Here is a 20,254-nt window from a genome sequence, read left to right on the forward strand (position 1 = left end):
TGTGTATTTACTTATATAATAATCATGTTAATATAAGGGAGATAGCATCTCATTTTTATTTTGGTTTGCCTTTCCAATAAGGTTGAATATCTTTTAATGGACATTTGTACATCTTCCTTGAACAAATGTCTTTTTAACATTTCTCTTAAAACATTTTTAACTTGAATATGCATTTTCATTTTAATATTGGTATATGAATGTTTATGGGTAAAGTTGAACTTTATGGGCTATACAGCAAGTATTAAATGGTACTTTTATGTTTTGTATTGTCTTTTAACGATGCTACAGATTGAACCCAGTGTCTTGCATATGTTAGACAAGTGGTCCACCATGGAACTACACCACTGTCTTTAATTTTAAAAATAAGGTCTCAGTGAGTAGCTCAAGTTAACACTGACTTCATGATCTTACAGCCTCTGCTTCCCAAGAGCTGGGAATGCTTACAGGCATGCTCCACTATGTTTGGCTTTAGTGAATCTATCAGAATTAGTCCCCAAAGGTAGACACAGGTTCACTTTTGTTATTATGTGTTATTTGCTGTTGCAGAATATGTTTTTATGGCACTTTATAATTTGGGGGAAAGTGGTTGTCCTGCTTTATAATAAACATTTTTAGTATTCTGTCTTCAAAATACTACTCATCTACATAACTGCAAGCACCTTTTAAAGTGTTCTCATTTCTTCTGTCCAGAGTTATAGTGTTATCATTTATTTTACTTTTCTACATAATGTGACAACTCAACATGTTGCTGTTATTTCATTTATTGATGTAAAACTAAGTTTCTGGCCTGTATCATTCTGAAAGATGAGAAACCTATTGAGTTTTGAGTAACATGATCTACATTCCCATCCCCATAGCATCTCCCAGGACTGAGTATAGAACCCAGGGCTTCCAGAAAGCTAGACAAGTTGATTGCACCACATCTTAGCTCTGGCTTTTTTCCTGTAAGAATGCTGTTACAGGTAGAGACAAGGCTGAGGAAGATACTGACAATTCTCATATTTCTCAGTTTATTTTGAATGTGACTGTGTCATAAATGTTCCTCTGGAAAACTTACACATTATTCAAGAAAAGTTAAAATTTTCTACCAATCAGTCCTTGCCCCTCAAATATGGTATGGTTCTTCAACATTTGTTCTTACAAATCGTTCTATTGAAAAAATCGTTTAATTTGTGTGGGGGGTGGTTATAGAAAATTTATCTCACATATATTCATTTCCTGGATAGTTTTCATTTACATATCAAGGGCATCTTGTTCGGTCTTTGTAAAACACTGTAGTGCACATTTATTTAATCTCCACAGTTCCCTATGGTGCTGAATGTCACCCACAGAAGTACTCATAAAACTTGTCTCATGGTCTTTGTACAAACTCTCCCTTGCCAGTGGCTTGTGACTCTTTTTCACAGAATTACAGAACATTTGTATTTGTGATGTTGACATTGTTTTAAGGAGGGTTATTAGTATTATTACTGATTTGTAGGAAGATTTTGTGTGTTCTAGATACTTTCCTTTGCTAGACACATTAGAATTTTACCCTCTTAATGTTCTTTGTTCATTTGATGTATCTTCTAGAATTCAGAAGTTTTAAATTTTAAGGTAACATATTTTTCCATTGCTGGTTTTATATGATTGGTTGTATCTTGCCTTTAAGAAATCCTTCCCAAGCTTGGGAGAAGCCCAGGAGTAAAGTCCTTGCCATACAAGAATGAATTCCTGAGTTGGAACCCCTGAATTCACATAAAGGACTAGAGCAGTATCACATATCTATAATCTGCATTCCTACAGGAAGATGGGGGATGGAGACAGGAGAATTCCAGAAGCTCACAGGCCAGCTATTCTGGTATACACAGTAACAAAAAAGAGACAATAACTCAAAACAATGTGGAAGGAAAGAATCAACACCTGAGCTTGTCTTCTGTGCACCATGGCACAAACATACACATGCATACACAGGCATCACACACACACACACACACACACACACACACACACACACACACACACACACACACAAAGGCCTTCTCTAATCCATTTATTAACAGACTATCTTGTAACTTCTACTTTTGTAGTACCCTACAGACAGGCAGACTTCTTAAATAAATGAATTAACAATGTCAGTATCTAGTTAGCTACTTGTCTCAACTTAATAGGTAGTCCATTCTCTTACAATTTCCTTGAAATGCCAGTTTTGTCTCGGTGTTTTATTTCTGTGTTTGTTCTTTGTTTTGAGGTACTGTGTTCCTGTGTATCTAGGCTAGCCTAGAGTGCTTCTTGCCTCTGCCTCCCAAGTGCTTGCGATTACAGGCCTGCACCATCACATGCAGTGCCAACTTTATTAAAAACCATTTATTCACTTAAAAACAGAGGACCTGTCTCAAAAAGAATAAAGAAGTTTGTCTTTCAGTACTTTCTTATTTTGTTGATATTTATTATAGTAATGTGATATTTAATTATTAAAAATTAGTAAACAAATTTACCTTAAAAACTTTTACACATGATCTAAGAAAAACAAAGATATTTAATAAGCATGTGCATCATTACCAATGAGAATGGTCTTTGGGTAAAATGGCAGATAACCCTATAATGTGTAGATAATATGCACAATATCAGGCAGTGAACAGCAAGCACTTAAAGCCGGTACAGTTCTTAAAGAGAAGTATGCTAGCTCTTTTGTTTGTTTGTGTATGTTTGCTTGTTTGCAGTGCTGGAATGAACCCAGTGCCCTGCACATTTCAGGCAAGTGTTTCATGACTGAGCTAAGTTGTCAGTCTCTGTTGCCTATTTAGTGTATCTTTTTTTTCACATTAAATTCTTTAGTACATAGGATTTTGTGAAAAAAATTATGATTTACAAATTAATTTGGGAAGAATTAACAATTTTAAAAACACAAGTTTTCCCATCAGGGAACACTATGTATTTCTGAACTATAAGTGCCCCCCTTCATATTTTTAAATTTTTAAAATATGTCAGACAAAGTTATGAGAGAATAGAGTACAGTTGATCCCTGAACAACATGAGTTTGAACTATATAGGTCTACTTATAAACGATATATAAATAAAGAAAATTTTAGGTATGTCACATGCATGTACATGTATGTTATGGTCCATTTTATCATTGGTCCTATTTTTCCATATACACAAATACATTTTTTAACAGCTAAAGTTAGTTTATGATGTGGTTGAGTGGTAGAGTATTCACATAGCATGCATGAGACCCTGAGTTCTATCCCTAACACTAAAACTTAGCAGTATACTTTATCAAAAGTTAGCTCACATGAGCAGATGGCAATGCCTGCAGTCACACTCAAGAAATGCAAGCAAATACAAAGATTCAGTATTATGTTGTAACTGTTTAAATTAGCCATAGAGTATAGTGTAACCTAAAGGTTTTGAGTCCTACCTGACTTATACCTTGTGGACAGTTGGTGTGAGTGTCCCAGCTCTTTTTTGTAAGGAGCAGTGATAGGATGGCATTGACAGTCAAGTACATCAAACAGAACCTTTTCATCGTGTCTATAAAGACCTCTTTCAGTAATGACAGCATGTTTTGTTTTATTTTTACAGTCTTTTTTTTAGTACACCTTTGAAGATTTTTAAGTTACTTCGTATCTAGACAAGTTGAGATTTTTAAGAACTCAATGTAAATTTACTACTTGATTTTAAAAGAGTAAGTACATTGCAAATACCTGTTATTAAAGGGCTTAAATGACTTTAAAAAATTGGCAGATACCCTGTTATTCTCTAATAACTTTAGAGAATACTATTTCAAACACCTGTGACTAACATCAAATATATTAAATCTTAATATTATACTATGTATTTTTTCATAAATATTTTATTTCTTTTATTAACAAAACAATTAAATGTACAAGAGGGCACCATAAAGGTGTTTGCCTCCAAGCCTGATGATGTTCAGTCCCCAGAAGCCACATGATAGGAGGAGAGAACTAACTCCTGAGAATTGTCCTCTCACCTCCATTTGCATGCAATGTCGTTCCCACCCCCAAACAAACAAACAAATGCATGTAAAACATGTATACACGGAGAGGGGAGAACCTCTTGTGTATGGTTTCCCTGATTCCCAGAGAAGCCATGGTCTTTAGTGTGACAGGAGGGGCTGCCAAGATCCCTCAGTAAGTTAAGCCACTTGCCACTAGTCCTAACAAGTGATTCTGATCTCTGGTGATCGACACAGAAGGAGAGAATCAGTGTACACATGTTGTCTTCTGACCTTCACATGAGTGCACTGTGGTACACTGCTCACACACAAGTAAATGTAATCTGTTTTGTTTTTTTTGAAACAGGGTTTCTCTATGTAGCACAGTTGTCCTAGATCTTACTGTGTAGACCAGGCTGGCCTTAAACTCAGAGATCTGTCTGCCTCTGCCTCCCAAGTGCTGGAATTAAAGGTGTATAGCACCACTGCCCAGCTGAGTAAATGTATTTTTTTAAAATAGATATGATAGGAGATGGTGCATTATTAATAAATGGGCAAAATATTCTGTGTCGTGATTACTTGCTGGGGATGTTTTGTATAGTGTGGATAAGGTTGTGTGTTTATGTCTTTTGTGATGCATGTCCATAGGTAAATTCTATTGCACAGTTGATGCAACTGATTTAAAAAAAAAAAAAAGTAGATGCTGAAGAGCAGTGTCTACTCTTCCAAACAGCCTGAACTTGATTCCTAGTACCCACATGGAAGCTTACAACCTTCTGTAGGTCCACTCTCCTGCAATCTGATGCCATTTCTGGCTTCCAAGGGCACCAGGCATGCCTGGATACACAGACATACATATCGGTAGAATACCCAGACACATAAAATAATTTGTTAAAAGGCTAGCAGAATTATTTTTAAAGTATCTAAAATTTCGATTTCCACCTGTGATTTTTTTATTGTTTCATGTTTTTGTGTATATATCTAGTAGCAAATTTAATATGGCCAGTATTAATATGTTCTTTTATATTACTGGTGATAAAACCCTGGGCCTGAACATATCAAGCAAGTGCTCCATCAGTAAGCTGTATCTCCAACCCTAATGTGGCCATTTTTAAAATGTTTTTCAAAATCATCCATATTTTTCTATCTCCCTTGTGATTTATGGGTTGATTCCAAATTGACCCCAGAACCTTGAGACACTGTCATGCACTGCTCACCTGCATAGACAGCACAAAGCCTGTGGTGGTCACAACCTTTGCTGTTACTATCAAGTCACAGGGGTTACTATGTCTTGACCTTGTTCACAGCAGGGTCAAGACATAGTAACCTGACATTGTTCCTTACATGTTCTTTGTGAAAGCTTACACTTTCATGTATTTCTGCTCCCAATTTAAGCATAAAATATATAGGAGCTTTTGTATTTTGTCTGCTTTAAATATTAACTGATTCTCTCTTAATTTCCAAGGTACTAATGTAAGTGATGAGGACTTCCTTCTCCTGGAGCTGCTACACTGGTTTAAAGAAGAGTTTTTCCACTGGGTTAATAATGTTTTGTGCAGCAAATGTGGTGGAGAGACTAGATCTAGAGATGAAGCATTGTTACCCAATGAGGATGAGCTGAAATGGGGTGCAAACAATGTGGAGGATCATTATTGTGATGCATGCCAGTTAAGCAACCGGTTCCCAAGGTGGGTACCCATGAACTGATGTTGGAGGGTCTCTCAGCGGGGTGGTTAATGGGAATTTATTATTAAATTAGCTTCTTAATCTCCATTTTAACTGGACTTGATATTTCATTAGGATAGAGGTCTACAGACTAGACTTAAAAAGTATGAGCTCAGGACCCCCAAGACTAGGTTTTCAGTACAAAGGAGATTTGCCCCAGAGGGACAGAGGGCAGGAAGTAAGAGTCAAACACAGGATATACAGGACAAGGGAGAAAGGGAAAGGAAAAAAAGGAGAGGAGGCAGAGATAATTGTTCAGGGGGTGGGGGACAACAAATGACTGCTTCTGGATAGAGAGGAGACAGATGTGGCATATAAGAAAATGATGGTTTATAAAAGAAACCCCATGTTAGGATGAGGTGTTTAATTTTAAATGGGAATGTTAATTAGGTGAGACGAAGGGGGCTTTTGATTGCTGTACTTCATTTAGTACTTTGATAGCTGGACCTCAGGAGGAGGAAGTGGCCAAAAAAGGGAATAGATCTTGGTGACTGCCTTTAAGAATGCCATCTAACAGTTTTCAGCAAGCAGCAGGAATTGGGGGGAAGGGCAAGGCCTGCCAGACCCACATGTTCCAGTGGGCTAGTGTCCCTTGAGGACTGACATACTAGACCCAGCCACACCTACATTCTCTAGTTTTGGTAGAACACAGTCACACTGACTTAACTGGTACTGTGTCAGTTTTCAAGCTACAGCAGAGCTGATGAGAACTGATGACCATAAGACCTGCCAAAATATCCATGGTCTCCATTTTTCTGTTTTCTGTGTCATATCTGTGTGTCTGTGTCTTGTGTGGTCCAGGCTGAGCTGGAGCTTAACTTTTCCTGCCTGTACTTGAGTGGTGGATTGCAGACATGTATCACTATAACCAGTTTATCCAGTACTGGGGATAAACTCCTAGCTTTGTGCATGGTAGGTTGGCACTTTGCCAACTGAGCTGATCTCCAGCCCTTACTGCTCCTTTTATACAAAGTTTGTTGACTCTTATTTTAATGTATAAATTTCTAAATGTATTTATAACATTTTAAATTCTGAAAGTGTTATGGATAGTGATATACAGTGATACCATTGATCATTATGATAGTACAGTGTTGTCTTTATTTAATCATCCAATATGAGGGTAAAAGTAACTTATAAAGGCAGAAGTTTGTTTTAATTAGGACTTTCCCTGCCCTAGCCTTTCATATCTGTCTCAATCGATGCATTTTTATTTTGTTTTGTTTTTCTTGTTTGTTGATTGGTTTGGTTTTCTGAAACTGAGTTGTATTGTCTAAGTCAAACATGATCCTCTTACATGCCAAGATTACACATGTGCACCAATAAACGTGACAAATCTTCTACATTTTACATTTGGGAAATTGAAAATTTTCAATTCACTTTTCCCAACAGTTAGCTTTGTTGTTGTTGTTGTTGTTTTTGTTTTTGTTTTTCAAGACAGGGTATCTCTGTGTAACTCAGGCTATCCTGGAACTCACTCTGTAAACTAGGCTGGCCTTGAACTCATGGAAATCTTCCTCCCTAGTGCTGGGATTAGAGGCGTGCGCCACTACCACCTAGTTTATTAGATTTTCTTAATAGGCAGTACTTAAGAAGTTTAGTTCTGTTGCCCATTTGCTAGAAAAGCCTGTTCTGTTGGGACTGTAGGACTCAAGTTCTGACCTAATTTGGAACCAGCCCTACATTATACATAAAATATTATAATACCTCATGGTTATCTAAAACCAGTTTATTTATTTATTTTTTTATTTTTAAGCACAGCCCCTTTACAGGACCATACATAGTTAAATCCCTCTCTGTTTGTTTGTTTTTATAGTGTGGAGTGGTGCTGGCTAGCATATTTATGCAAAGTTTATTTTCAAACCTTTTTCCTGCTTTACTTGTAGCTGTTGTTTATACAAGGTTGGACTAATAAACATGTCTTGGGGTGTCGTGTTTTGTTTTGTTTTTATAGTACCAGAACTAAAACTCAAAGCCTTAGTGTTGTGGTGCAGTGTTTTACCATTGAACTACATAGCTCTTGATCTAGTCTATTTGACTTGGCCCAAGACCAGAATGCTTGAATTCTGTTATGCCTTAATGTAAACTTACATCTCTTTTCAGTTATAAAAGTCCCAATTAATTTACCTTAACTTAAGCAAAACATGTGCTCAACAAACTTGTCATTGCAGAGCCAGTTCATTCATGGCACTACTTCCTTCTCTTCCCAGGCCTGGGACTGACTTTTCTGTTCAGCTGGAGCACTGAACACACCAGCAGAGCCTTTCTCATTGCAGAATGAAAATCTCAGTGCCCTCCATTCTTAGGATAATTTTATGATTGGAATAACTTTCAGAAGAATGCTACAGTCATCTTGTTTGTAAATTAGCAGGCATCTTTAAATGTGTCCAAAGAATTAATCAAAATCATTAGTAAAAAGAAAACTGGAATTTATACTACATTAAAATCTTTGTGTGTGGGTGAGGAGTCCTGGTGTGTATATGTACAGGTGTGTTCACAGGTACACAGTGAAAGCCACAGGAGAATATCAGAAGCTGATTGAATCATCTGCCTTATTTCCTTAAAACAGAGTCTCTCACCAAAACTGGAACTAGGCTGGTGTCCAGCAAGCCTCAGAAATCCTCCTGTCTCCATCACCCCCAGCTCTGGGGTTACAACTATGCTTGGTCACACCCAGCTTTTTACATGAGTGCTGATCCAAACTTAGGTCCTTATGCTTATGCAGCAAGTGTTCTTAACCACTGAGCCATTCCTCCAAACCCTAATCCCCCCAGCCCTTCTTTTGGTTTTGGTTTTGGTTTTGGAAACAAGGTATCAAGTGGCACAGGCTGACCTTGAACTCCACCTATAGCCAAGAATGACTTTGGATTTCTAATCCTCCTCCTCCTAAATGCTGGGATTGCAGTTGTACAACACCATGCCATCTTTATTTGGTGCTGGGGATTAAACCAGGGGCTTATAGCTAGGCAAGTACCCTACAAACTGAGCTAAATCCCTGACCCTGCCCTTGCCCCTGCCCCTGCCCCTGCCCCTGCCCCAAGCTAAAATCCTTTGAGTAGTTTTTTAAAACTTGCTTGCAAGATAACTGTTGAATGTCTTAATTACATTTCTTAGAAAACTTTCCCACCTAAATCTTATTTGTCAAAACCATGAAGATGAAAACTTCCCTCTCCAACCATTCACCTGTGTCTTAGTTGTTACATGGCTTGTATTACTGATCCTGAGCATGATGGTGTCCTTGAAGAGGTAGTATCCATTTTTAATTAAGACTAAAATTGACTGCATATAGTGAAATTGTGTTCATCCTTGCCCAGAACTATACTCACTGAAGACACTTCCACTGTTTAAGCATAGTTCACAAAGACAAGCACAGTGCCTTACATAGGCTGGGTGCTTTAACCAATATTTTAAAACAAGAAACTAAGACTCATGATTGATACTTAGCATACAAGTGATAGAAATTCTTTAACAATTGGATTTTAATCATGAATCACAGCTGTTGTCTTTGTTGTTGTTTTTTAAACCAGATATAACAACCCTGAGAAACTTTTGGAAACAAGATGTGGACGCTGTGGCGAGTGGGCCAATTGTTTTACGCTGTGTTGCCGTGCATTAGGGTTTGAAGCTCGATATGTGTGGGATTACACAGGTACAGCATGTGGTAGGAGAGAGGAAGAGGTGAGGTAGGAAAGGGGCTCTATAGATTTGGAATTCAGATTTGTGCCCTAAGCCCCTAATTTTCTCTTTCTTATATCAGCCTAAGTTTTTTATTCACCTCCTGTCTTAGTTGGGGTTTCTATTGCTGTGAAATGACCGCAGCAACTCTTTATAAAGGAAAACACCAATTGGGGCTGGCTTACAGTCTCATAGGTTTAGTCCTTTATAATCATGGCAAGCAGCATGGTGGCTTGCAGGCAGGCAGACATGGTGTTGAAGAAGGGACTGAGAGTTCTACATCTTGATCCATAGGCAGCAAAAGGAGACTGTGAGTCATACTGGGTGTAGCTTGAGCATATAAGACCTCAAAGCCTGCCTCCACAGTGACACACTTCCCCCAACAAGGCTGTATCCACTCCAATAAGGCCACACCTCCTAATGGTGCTACTCCCTATGGGCCAAGCATTCAAACACATGAGTCTATGGGAGCCATTCCTATTCAAACTACCATACCTGTGTAAAATAAGAGCAGTACCAACCTCACAGGCATTCTCAAGGCTCCATAAGATTTTTGAAACAGACCTAACTCTATTCCTGGGAGCTAGACTGTATCCTTCTAATCTTTTAGCATGACATTAATGGTAGCCCTGTTCTGGGTGGATGGGAATATGTGTAATAATGTGCTGTGGAGATCATTTTTAAAGGGATTGCTGTAATTGACACGGCCTATATTGCAGTCTACACAAACACTCTGAGGAAAGCCTTGGTATTTGACTTGGTCTTCATTTAGAAATGACTGTTGTGTCTGGTTGCTGTCTCTGTTTCAAGGTTTTCCTTGTTTACACTATTATTTTAGAATCAGATGAAAATGTCAGCTAATAGTCTTCTCTCTGTCAAAATCAAATGTAGAGCCTCAAGCAGGGTATGGTGGCATATGCCTGTAATCCCAGCATTCAACACAGGCTGTGGCAGGAGGATTGAAGCCAGCCTAGGTATTCATTTACCTATTGATGAGACTCCATTTCAAAACCAAATATAGACCATAAACAACCGGATATCCTGTTAGGCCTCGTGGGTCCAGAGAGTGATTGTAGTTTCAAAATTCAGTCATTCCTTCACAGCCTGGTGGTTGTGATGCTTTGCTAAAACTTTGCCTGCTTTAGAGTTTGCCTGCTTTAGAGTTATAACACACATTATTTTTAATTAAGACTTACACGAGTACATTTTAAAAAATTTAAATACAAATAATCTACAATTATGTGTGCCACAAAATGCTTTTGCTAACTAACTAAAATTTAAACATTATAAATTAGATTATTATGTGATTCGTAGAACATTATATATAGTTAATTGGAAGTTATTCTTGTTTTACAAACTTAACTTCTATTTCCCATTTCTTTTTCTTACCCCATGTGAGTAGACCATGTTTGGACAGAAGTCTATTCTTCTTCTCAGCAGCGGTGGCTGCACTGTGATGCATGTGAAGACGTCTGTGACAAACCTCTCCTTTATGAAATAGGATGGGGCAAAAAGCTTTCCTATATCATAGCATTCTCTAAAGATGAGGTAGGACATAAGAGAAAGAATTACAAGAATAAAACTATTTTAAAGTGTATTTGACATTCAGGTCATATACATTTGCCCTGTGCTGTTTAATATATGTCATTTTTATATTCCAAAAACTCACTGTAATCAGTGTTTTCTGCTGTGGGTGTACCAAGGAATGTTCGTATCTATGTACCTACAGGTGGACATTAAATGGGTTCAGTTTTTAATATTTTAAATTAAGCTGCTACAAACATTCTGGTATATACTTGCTTTTTCTTTCTGTTTACTACCTAGGAGTAGAATGGCTGGATCATTGTCCAGTTATTTTGCAAAGGAATGGCACCATTTTATTTTCTTACCAGCAGTACATGAGACTTCCCAGTTTCTCCACATCTTTGCCAAAGTTTAATGTGGCTTTACTTTTAAATTTAGCCCTGACGAAGAGAGAATAGTTGTACTTTCCAAGTGTACTTTCCTAATGGCACAGTATGTTGGAGCCTGTGCAAGGTGTTCCTTTTCCAAACCTGTGTCTTCTTTGCCTATTTTTCCATTGTGTGTTTTGTTCTCTTCTGAGTTTAGAAGTTTCTTTTTATGTTCTTATGCAAGTTGCGTTTTTTTGGTTTTTGTTTTGTTTTGATTTCATTTTTAGAAATATGTGTTACAAAAATTTGCCTGGTGTGTTCTAAATGATTTGAAGAAAAAAATCTTAAGTCCAGTTTAGCATGTTCTCTTACAGATTTTGCTTTTCATGTTGCATCTAAGAATTTTTATCTGCCACATGACAATAATTTTCTCCTGTTTTCTTTTCAGTTTTTATATTTTTAGTTTTACCTCCTAATCTAAAACTCTTACCTAGTTGGGGATAATTCTGTTGAAGTTTATTTTGAGTTTCTAGATAATGATTTGTTTTGGCATAGTGTGCTGGGAAGATTGGACATTTTCCTTCAGTTGTCCTTTTTGTCAGAAATCAGCTGTGTAATAAAACAATCGTGAGGGTGAAGAAGTTTGCTTTGTTTAATTCTGCAGTAGCATCAGCTTTAAACTGAAACCTTAACATTCTGAAAACTTTATCCCTTTATTTATCAGTATATTTTCTTGAAGAAACTAAGGCGCATTCTCTTCCATATCTTTCATTTTCATTGTTTACTATGACAGCTGAGGTAGGCCTTGCACTAATGTTCCTGCTTCAGCCTCCTAAGTGTTGGATTATGGTTGTAATCCTCCATGCCCCCCCTTTTTTTTTAATTGGGCAATAGCCTCAACCCTGGCTTTAAAATCCCAACAAAGGGCAACATTTTTCTGAGTTGCATGGAAAAATTTCTTGCATTGTAGTTATGTCTAAAAAATAAAGGGTCAGTGTGATTTTGTTAAATAGGTATGTTCTATGATTGGTTCCAGGTAGTTGATGTCACCTGGCGATACTCTTGTAAACATGATGAGGTGATATCCAGGAGAACCAAGGTTAAAGAGGAGTTACTCCGAGAAACCATTAATGAGCTTAACAAGCAGGTATGTGGTGGCTATCATTTTAAATAGGATATTTGAAATTTTATATATCATCAGGAATAGTCAGTTTTAACCCTTTACTTATTGAGACAAGGTTTCATGTAACCTTGTCCTCAAGTACTAGGCTAATATGGGCAACACCAGTGCCTAATTTTTAAATTTTTCTTTTATTCTTTGAGAATTTCATGCAGTATATTTTGATCATATTCACCATTCCACAACTGTTCCCAGATCCACTCTTCCTCCCTACCCACCCACCCAACTTCATATCCTTTTTTAAAATTTTTTGTGTAATTTGTGCTGCCCACATACTCTTGTGTATGAGACCTGGCCTGCCTGTAGCTTGGTCTGCCTACCCTTGTAGGTGTGTGTGCCTACTGTGTGTGTTTGCATAAAGGCCAGAGGTTAACATCAGGTATCCTTTCCTTGTCCCAATAGCTCCTTAGCTAGTAGCGGGTATGCCCACCTCCCTGCCTCCATGCTGGGATTTTGTCAAACTTGAGCTTGTGCAGCAGATCTTGTACATACTGTCACAACTACTGTGAGTTTTATATGTGCAATTGCCCTGCTGTGCCTTTGCTTATAGTCATTCATCCACAATTGGCTCTTATAATCTTTCTGTCTCCTTCTTCAATGATTCCCAAGGGTTGAATGGAGGGGTGTGCTATAGATGTCCTGTGGAGTGTTGAGAACTCTACAGTCTCTTATTCTCTACATGTTAACCCAATGCCATACCAAGGTTATATATGCATCATGGAACCCAGGGCCTTGTGGTCCTCAACAGTTTACTGATTGAGCTGTATGCTTTGCCCCCTGTCTTCCCCATTGAAATTTCTAAAGCAGTAACAACTTTCTAGCAAGACTACATTAATAAGCCAGTGTCTTTTTATTCATGGTAAATTTGGACAATTCATTGAAGTATTGTGGGGTGTTTATGTTAAATGTCACATTCCTTCTCAAAGTTCAGTGAAACAGAATTTCAATATTTAAACGAGAAGTATGTAGTTGTGGGCTGGTGAGATAGCTAAGTGGGTAAAGTGTTTCCTGCATAAACATGAGGATCTGAGTTCAGATTCCCAGAACCCATGTAAACTACAAATGTGATAGCTTGTACCTGTAACCCCAGAACTTAGCTTTCTGGCCGCTTAGTCTGGTTATGATAGTGAGATTCAGGTTCATTAGAGGTCCTGTCTCAAAAGTGAGATAGAAAAAGATAGAGGAGGATACCTGATGTTAACCTCTGGCCACTATGCATACACATAGTATGCACACATGCACACACACATACGCTACACCTGAACAGAAACACACATACCACACATATTCACATACCACATGTACACACACACCACACACGTACAGCACATACACATACATGCACACAGTATGTCATTGCTGGGCCTGTTGGAAAATGCTTGTAATCCTAGCAAGCTTAGCCATTGGGAGACTGGAGCAGGAGGATAGTGAATTCCAGGCTAACCTGAAATACATAATGTGACCCTGTCTGAAGACACAAAAACTGTCTTATTTAATTATCAGACTCTATCTTGAATATAACGATGCACTTGTACTTGTGTAGAAATGTATATGTAAATGTACCCACATGTTCTTGTATGAAAATTTCTGAAATAAGGTATGGAATGGTCATAGTGATTACCGAGGAAGCGAAGTACTAGGGGTTGAGCTAGTCCATCACAACCAGAAGAGAAGGTGCTATCTCCCATTTGAAAGCTGCAGTAATCCAGTTCATGAAGAGTTAAAAATAAAACACGGAGAGTTAAGTGTTCCATACTTTTGAATTTTCTAAAGAGTATGGAAGTAAAATTGATGCATCTTTCAAGATGTCTGAAAATATCAATGGTTTTATTTTGCTTAGAGGTGAACTTCTGTATTCCCCTAAACTCTGATTTTAAACATTAATTACAGAGGCAGCTAACATTGTCAGAAAACAGAAGAAAAGAACTTCTTCAGAGGATAATTGTGGAGCTTGTTGAATTTATATCTCCCAAAACCCCCCGACCTGGAGAACTTGGTGGAAGGGTGTCTGGGTCATTGGCTTGGAGAGTAGCCCGAGGTGAAATGGGTCTAGAGGTATGTGTTCTAGCCAAGTAATCTGACTTCCTGCTTGCTGTACTACATTCTTGGCTTTTAGAAAACCAAGTTGGCAAATGATCAGAATGATTTTCCTTCTGGGAGGTTTTGTGAGTGGGATATAGGAATAGATTTACAATACGAAACAAGATTAAAATCTCATTTTTCGCTTCCATTTAAAAGTAAAACTAGACACATTTCTTATAATATGCTCCCTTAGTTGTCAAGGCTTTCAATATCTTCTTTATGTAGTCTATAAGAATTCTTAGGTAGCTGTTCCTGTTAGCACTGACCTGTACCCCTAAATGTTGGGGAAGCTGAAACAAGAGAGTTGCAAGTTCAGTGTGGCCATGTAGTGAAACTTAATTAAAATGAAAAGGGAAAAGAAAGGTGAGCACTTACCAAGCATGTGTGAGGTGCTAGTTCAGCCCTCAGTGCTGAAGGAATGGTTGGTATCACATGCTTAATCTCTGGAAATCGAATGTATAACTCTAGAACTGATTTGTGTAGCTTAACTCTACAGTTAGGACCCAAGTAAAAGTCCATGTATAGTGTTCTATAAAAAGAACATTGAGACACAGTGCATTGGATAGCCCTTACCTACAGAGCTTCACATAGCATTACTGGATTATTCATCATATACATAATCTAGGAAGCAACATAATCAAAAGTGCTTGAAAGGAAAATTGTTACCAGACAACTCAACAATTCTGAACAAATTAAAGTTTAATGTTACCTTTATGTAAATATACCATCGTCATAACCCATTTTTCGTATGTCCTAAAGGAGTGAATTATCTCCAATAAATTTTGTGTTTGCTTTTAAGTTTATCCCATCATCTGTGACAGGCTGTTGGTAATGTTGGTTTAGCTGTACAATTACAACAGCCAAACTCAACAAATAGTTCTGATCACTGCTGACACAGTACAAGTTAGGAGTTTGAATCTAGATGAAGCCATTAAAGAGAGCGCATTTAACTCACAGCTGTGTTCAGCTGAAAGCATGGACATTATTTAGGTCTTCATTTCCTTTTCATCTTTGGGGTGAGTGTGCTTCCTCTTACATGGGTGTACACTGATTAAACTTGAAAAATATGAACTGGGTCAGAACAAGATCATTTTCCCCTTCTGAATACTTTGAGAATTTCTCAGTTGCTGGGAACCATCTTGGTGCTGTGGATTTAAAAAGAAACCACTGATTCCCATTTTACAAATGGGTATTCTAAAAGTGAACAGAAAAGAATGTTAATCCTAAAAATATTTGGATCTTAAAATTGTGCAGTCATTTGGAGCAAGAAGAAATATTGCTGATATTGTTTCCAGAAAGGAAAATTTTATCCTAACAGAGTTTTACACAGGGTAGGAATGATGACACATGCCTGTAGTTCCAGCCCAAGGGAGGCTCAAGTTTAAGAGCAGCCTAATCTCATGTTTTTATGAAATATTAGTCATATTACATGTTGCTTTGCTTCTTTGCATACATGTTACATTCAGTAATGTACATATATTTTCTTTCCATTTTGACAATTAGTTATCCTTTATGAGAGAATAGGTAATCATTCTAAATATTTCCCTTTGGTTTGTGTTAGCATTCTGAAATACCTTTTATGAAACAGAGAAGAGGGTGTGGGTTTGTAGAATTGCATGCCTTGTATTCTAAAGATGCTGAGTCCCCAGTACCACAAAGAGAAGGAAGAGAGAGGAGAAAGGGAGGAAGGGGGGAAGTTGGGAAGAGAATGGAGAATGTTCAAATATAGCTTAATAAAGTCAAATTCTAAAAAATAACTTTCTTTTATTTACCTTTTGATAGCACAGTTTACAAGTTCTGATAGAGAATTATATTTTCTGTCATATATTGACTGATAACAGTTTTTGCTTTTTTTTAAAATAAGGACTTGCAGTGTAGTTCAGGTTGATCTCAAACTTGCTATCCTCCTGCCTCAGCCTTCCCAGTACTGCAATTATGTTTGCACCACAATACCCCACTTTGTGTTACTATTTTAAAACATTGTCAGTGATACGCACATACATACACTTGTGTTAGATATTTTTACAGTGTTCATTGTACATGGGGAGTTTTTGTACTTTTTAATATCTATGTAGAGCACAGATAGAAAAGGTGAGAATAAAAAGATGGTAGTAAGATTTAGTGTCAGTCACAGGTGGAGGTGGAGGAGTGGAAATGAGAAAAAAATGAATGAGTTTAGGTAGATGTATTAAGTTTTTTATTGCTGGGGTAAACCATCCTAACAAGGTAACTTATGCATGGCAGCAGACAGGCAGGTGGGCATGGCACTGAAGCAGCAGCTGAGAGTTCACATCTTGGTCCACAAGCAGGAAGCAGAGAGCTCACTAGGATGACAGAAGGCTTTTGAAGACTCAAGCCTCTCCCATGACACACCTCCTCTAACAAGGCTAATCCCTCCCAAATAGTTTTACCAAAGGAGACCAAGTATTCCAACATGTGAGTCTATGGGAGCCATTCTCATTCAAACCACCACTATAAATGATGAAAACTAAATCACAACTCACACTTTTCTTACAATGCCTTATGTTGTTATCAATATTATACTCATTATATGTAAGCTATAAAGTCTTTTCTGAGTTTTTGCTAGTGTAATACATTTTTTTTTCTTTTTCAATTTGAGTATGTCTCTTACTATAGTACATAGCATCTTTTCTTTTTGTTTTCATGTTTCCATAATGTTAAATATTGAATTTCTACTTTTAAGAGAAAGGAAACCCTGTTCATGCCTTCTGAAAATGAAAAGGTCTCTAAGAAGTTTCACCTCCGTTATGATATTGTAAAGGACCGTTATATCCGAGTCTCAGACAAGAATGAATACATCTCTGGATGGGAGAATGGTGTGTGGAAAGTGGAATGCATATTCAGAAAAGTTGAAACAGACTGGAACATGGTAATTTAATGCATGAAACTGTTTAAAAGTTGTGTTATTGTTTAAACAGATATAGATTGCCTTCATTTTCCAATTACATATACTGTGAAAACTTATATAATTGCTTTTGGTAATTCTTTCAGTGGGAAAAGAAAATCATGTTCCCAACACTTTTTCAAAAATGCACTAGTTATTCTTGCACTTATATCATGGAAATACCCATTTTCATCAGTGTTCAAATATAATCCTTTTTTAAATTTTTATTAGATTTACTCATTATATTTTATATATGTGTTTTGCTTGCATACATGTATGTGCATGCTTGGTACCCACAGAGGTCAAAAGAGGGCATCTGATCACCTGAAATTAGTTGTGGGTGGTTATGAAACACAGTGTGGTGTTGGGAATTAAACCCGGGTTGTCTGCAGAGCAACAAATGTTCTTAACCACCTACCAAATTTCACTCTTTTATAGGAAAAAGTAATAAAGTAACCAATAGCCCTCATGACTGTCTATCACATAACTATGTAAGAGTGCTATCATTTAATTCTTCCACACCATGTATTATCAACCTACTAAATATTAGCTGCTCGGAAGTTTAATGGATTTAGCCCAACATCCAGCAAGTGTCATTAGGGTGTGAGTAATTGAGCACAAGTATTGGTTATTTCCTGTCTGTGCTCTACAATGTTAAAGGAATGAAGGTTGCACTGTAGTTATTCACTTATAATTACTAAATGTCACATTATTGTCATTTACCCATAAGGAATAAAGACTTTGCTTTCAAGCATCCCTATTCCTTGGAAACACTGTAACTAATCGATATTACCCTCAAGACATCAGTAGCTAATACTGGTAATTTTTTATTAATAATTTTGGAGGGCAGGGGATGGGTACACATGCCATGGCACATGTGTGAAGGTCATGGGATTGTTTGATGGGATTGACTCTCTCCTCCTACCTTTATGTGGGTTTCGGAGATTGAACATAGGTCAGCAGACTGCTTGCCTGTGCCTTTGCCACTGAGCCATCTAGCTGTCTTTTCCTCTCAACATATTATTGATAGTTGTCGCCCCTCAGCACACAGTGTTGACTAACTCATAGGGAGCTTTAAAATTAACTTATAAAAATATTTAAATAGGACATTGTTTGCCTGTAAAACATTGGGTAGATCAAAACAGTAAGTCACAGATGAAGGTGCTGTGTTCATAAATATCTACCATACAGTACAAAGAAACAGAAATAAGTTCTGCTTCCTTTCTTGAATTCAGTTGTGAGCTTTTGTTTCCAAACTTACCTAATGCTTTGCTATTACAAGGTTCAGTTTAAGTCATATCTAATGGGAGCTGGAGAGGTGGCTCAGCAGTTAAGAGCACTTGGTATGCAATCATGATCTGAGCACCTGTGAAACAACTTTGGTTCCTCACATACTTATAACTCCAGCTTTGAGTTTGGCAGAAACTGGAGTATTGCTGGAGTTTTCTGGTTTCTACCCTGAGAAAACATGAGCCCAGGTTCAAGGCGAGACCTTGCTTCAAAAGAAATAGAAAATAAATAATAATAGTAAAGGAAGAGGCCAGACACACCCGTGTATGGGCATAGGTACCCACACTTACATGTATAAGTACACAGACACACAAGCACACACAAAAATAATCTTTAAAAATAAACAAATAAATAATTGTATTTAATGATAGGGTGGGGATACTTCTTACTGAACCAAGAATAGGTTGTGGGATTATTACGGTTGTAATTTTGCAAGTATTTTTGTGTAGCTAAAGAAATGTATAAAAACAAAACAATATAACTTAGACTTTCAATGTGTGTATGCCTATAATGATTATGTAGTTGGTAGAAGATGGACATCTTCTGAAAGACTGTCTTTAGCCTAAAAACTTCTAAGCAGAAAGCAGAATGGAATAGAAATTTTCCTTACACAGAAACTAGTTTGTATTTGCTGAACTGAAGGAAGCTCATGTTTCTCTCTAGGCAGCAGTGTTGCTAGGGAAAATAATAGTAGAGAAAATGATGTGTGGCTGAAGGTGAAGTGTGCTGGGAAGCAGGGTAGCTCTAGCACACTTCTCTTTTGTCTTCCACATTTGTGTGTTCATCTGCAGACATTTGCTGAGTGCCTGTACATATACCAGGCCTGTTGTCAGCTATGTGAGTGAATATGTCCATTCTCTTACCATCTAACAGGGAAAACATAAACAGCCATCTTAACTAGCATGCATCGTGCTATAATAAGGATATCTGTGCATTACTATGGAAACACTGAGGTAATTAGCTCTGGCTGTGGGAGTTGGGCAGATCTCCACAGAACAGGCAGTATTTGAGCTGGACACTGAAAGATGAGTAGGTGTTCATCAAAACAGTGGGCATATATAGCCTGTTTTGATACATGGATCAAAAGAGAACATTGTAGTCAGAAAGGGTATGACAAGTTGAGATGTGAATGCGATGCGAAGGTCATTAAATAGAAGGTGAGCGTGCCTATTTGAGACATGTTTTGATTTAATGTAGAGTAGGGCCCAATACTTTGTATTTTTAGCTATAGGATTTAAATCCAATAAATATACTAGAATCCTACAGAGATGGGAGGGAAGAAGGGAGGTAGGGAGAGAGAGAAAGAGAGAGAGAGAGGAGAGAGAGGGGGGACTCAGAATAGCAATTTTCATTAAACCTTGTGTCTCCCATTTAGAGATATCTTCAGTTGTTTGCCAGCTCTACTGAATAGTAGGCCAGTTCCAGAACTCCTTTATTCAGTGACATCCCACACAGAAGATAACAAGTAGCCTGTTTTTGAAGTATTAGAGACTCTTACCTCTTAAGGCCGTACAGACATACCAAATTTTCTAGTTTACAAATACATTGTTCAATAATATCCGAATTGAAAG

The 20,254-nt window shown here is 37.5% G+C and overlaps 1 protein-coding gene across 2 annotated transcripts in view; it reads left to right on the forward strand.

Annotated features, from left to right (window-relative positions):
- Positions 1-20,254, forward strand: part of Ngly1 (N-glycanase 1) — a 55,387-nt gene that overhangs the window by 23,197 nt on the left and 11,936 nt on the right. For both annotated transcript variants that reach the window (XM_027389381.2, XM_027389380.2), the window contains exons 5-10: positions 5,403-5,625; positions 9,187-9,308; positions 10,737-10,882; positions 12,263-12,373; positions 14,297-14,461; positions 17,193-17,378. In XM_027389381.2, coding sequence (XP_027245182.1) covers positions 5,403-5,625; positions 9,187-9,308; positions 10,737-10,882; positions 12,263-12,373; positions 14,297-14,461; positions 17,193-17,378 — 953 coding nt within the window. The remainder of the gene's footprint in view (positions 1-5,402; positions 5,626-9,186; positions 9,309-10,736; positions 10,883-12,262; positions 12,374-14,296; positions 14,462-17,192; positions 17,379-20,254) is intronic.

The sequence above is a fragment of the Cricetulus griseus genome (assembly GCF_003668045.3).
Source record: "Cricetulus griseus strain 17A/GY chromosome 1 unlocalized genomic scaffold, alternate assembly CriGri-PICRH-1.0 chr1_1, whole genome shotgun sequence".
NCBI classification, from domain to species: Eukaryota; Metazoa; Chordata; class Mammalia; order Rodentia; family Cricetidae; genus Cricetulus; species Cricetulus griseus.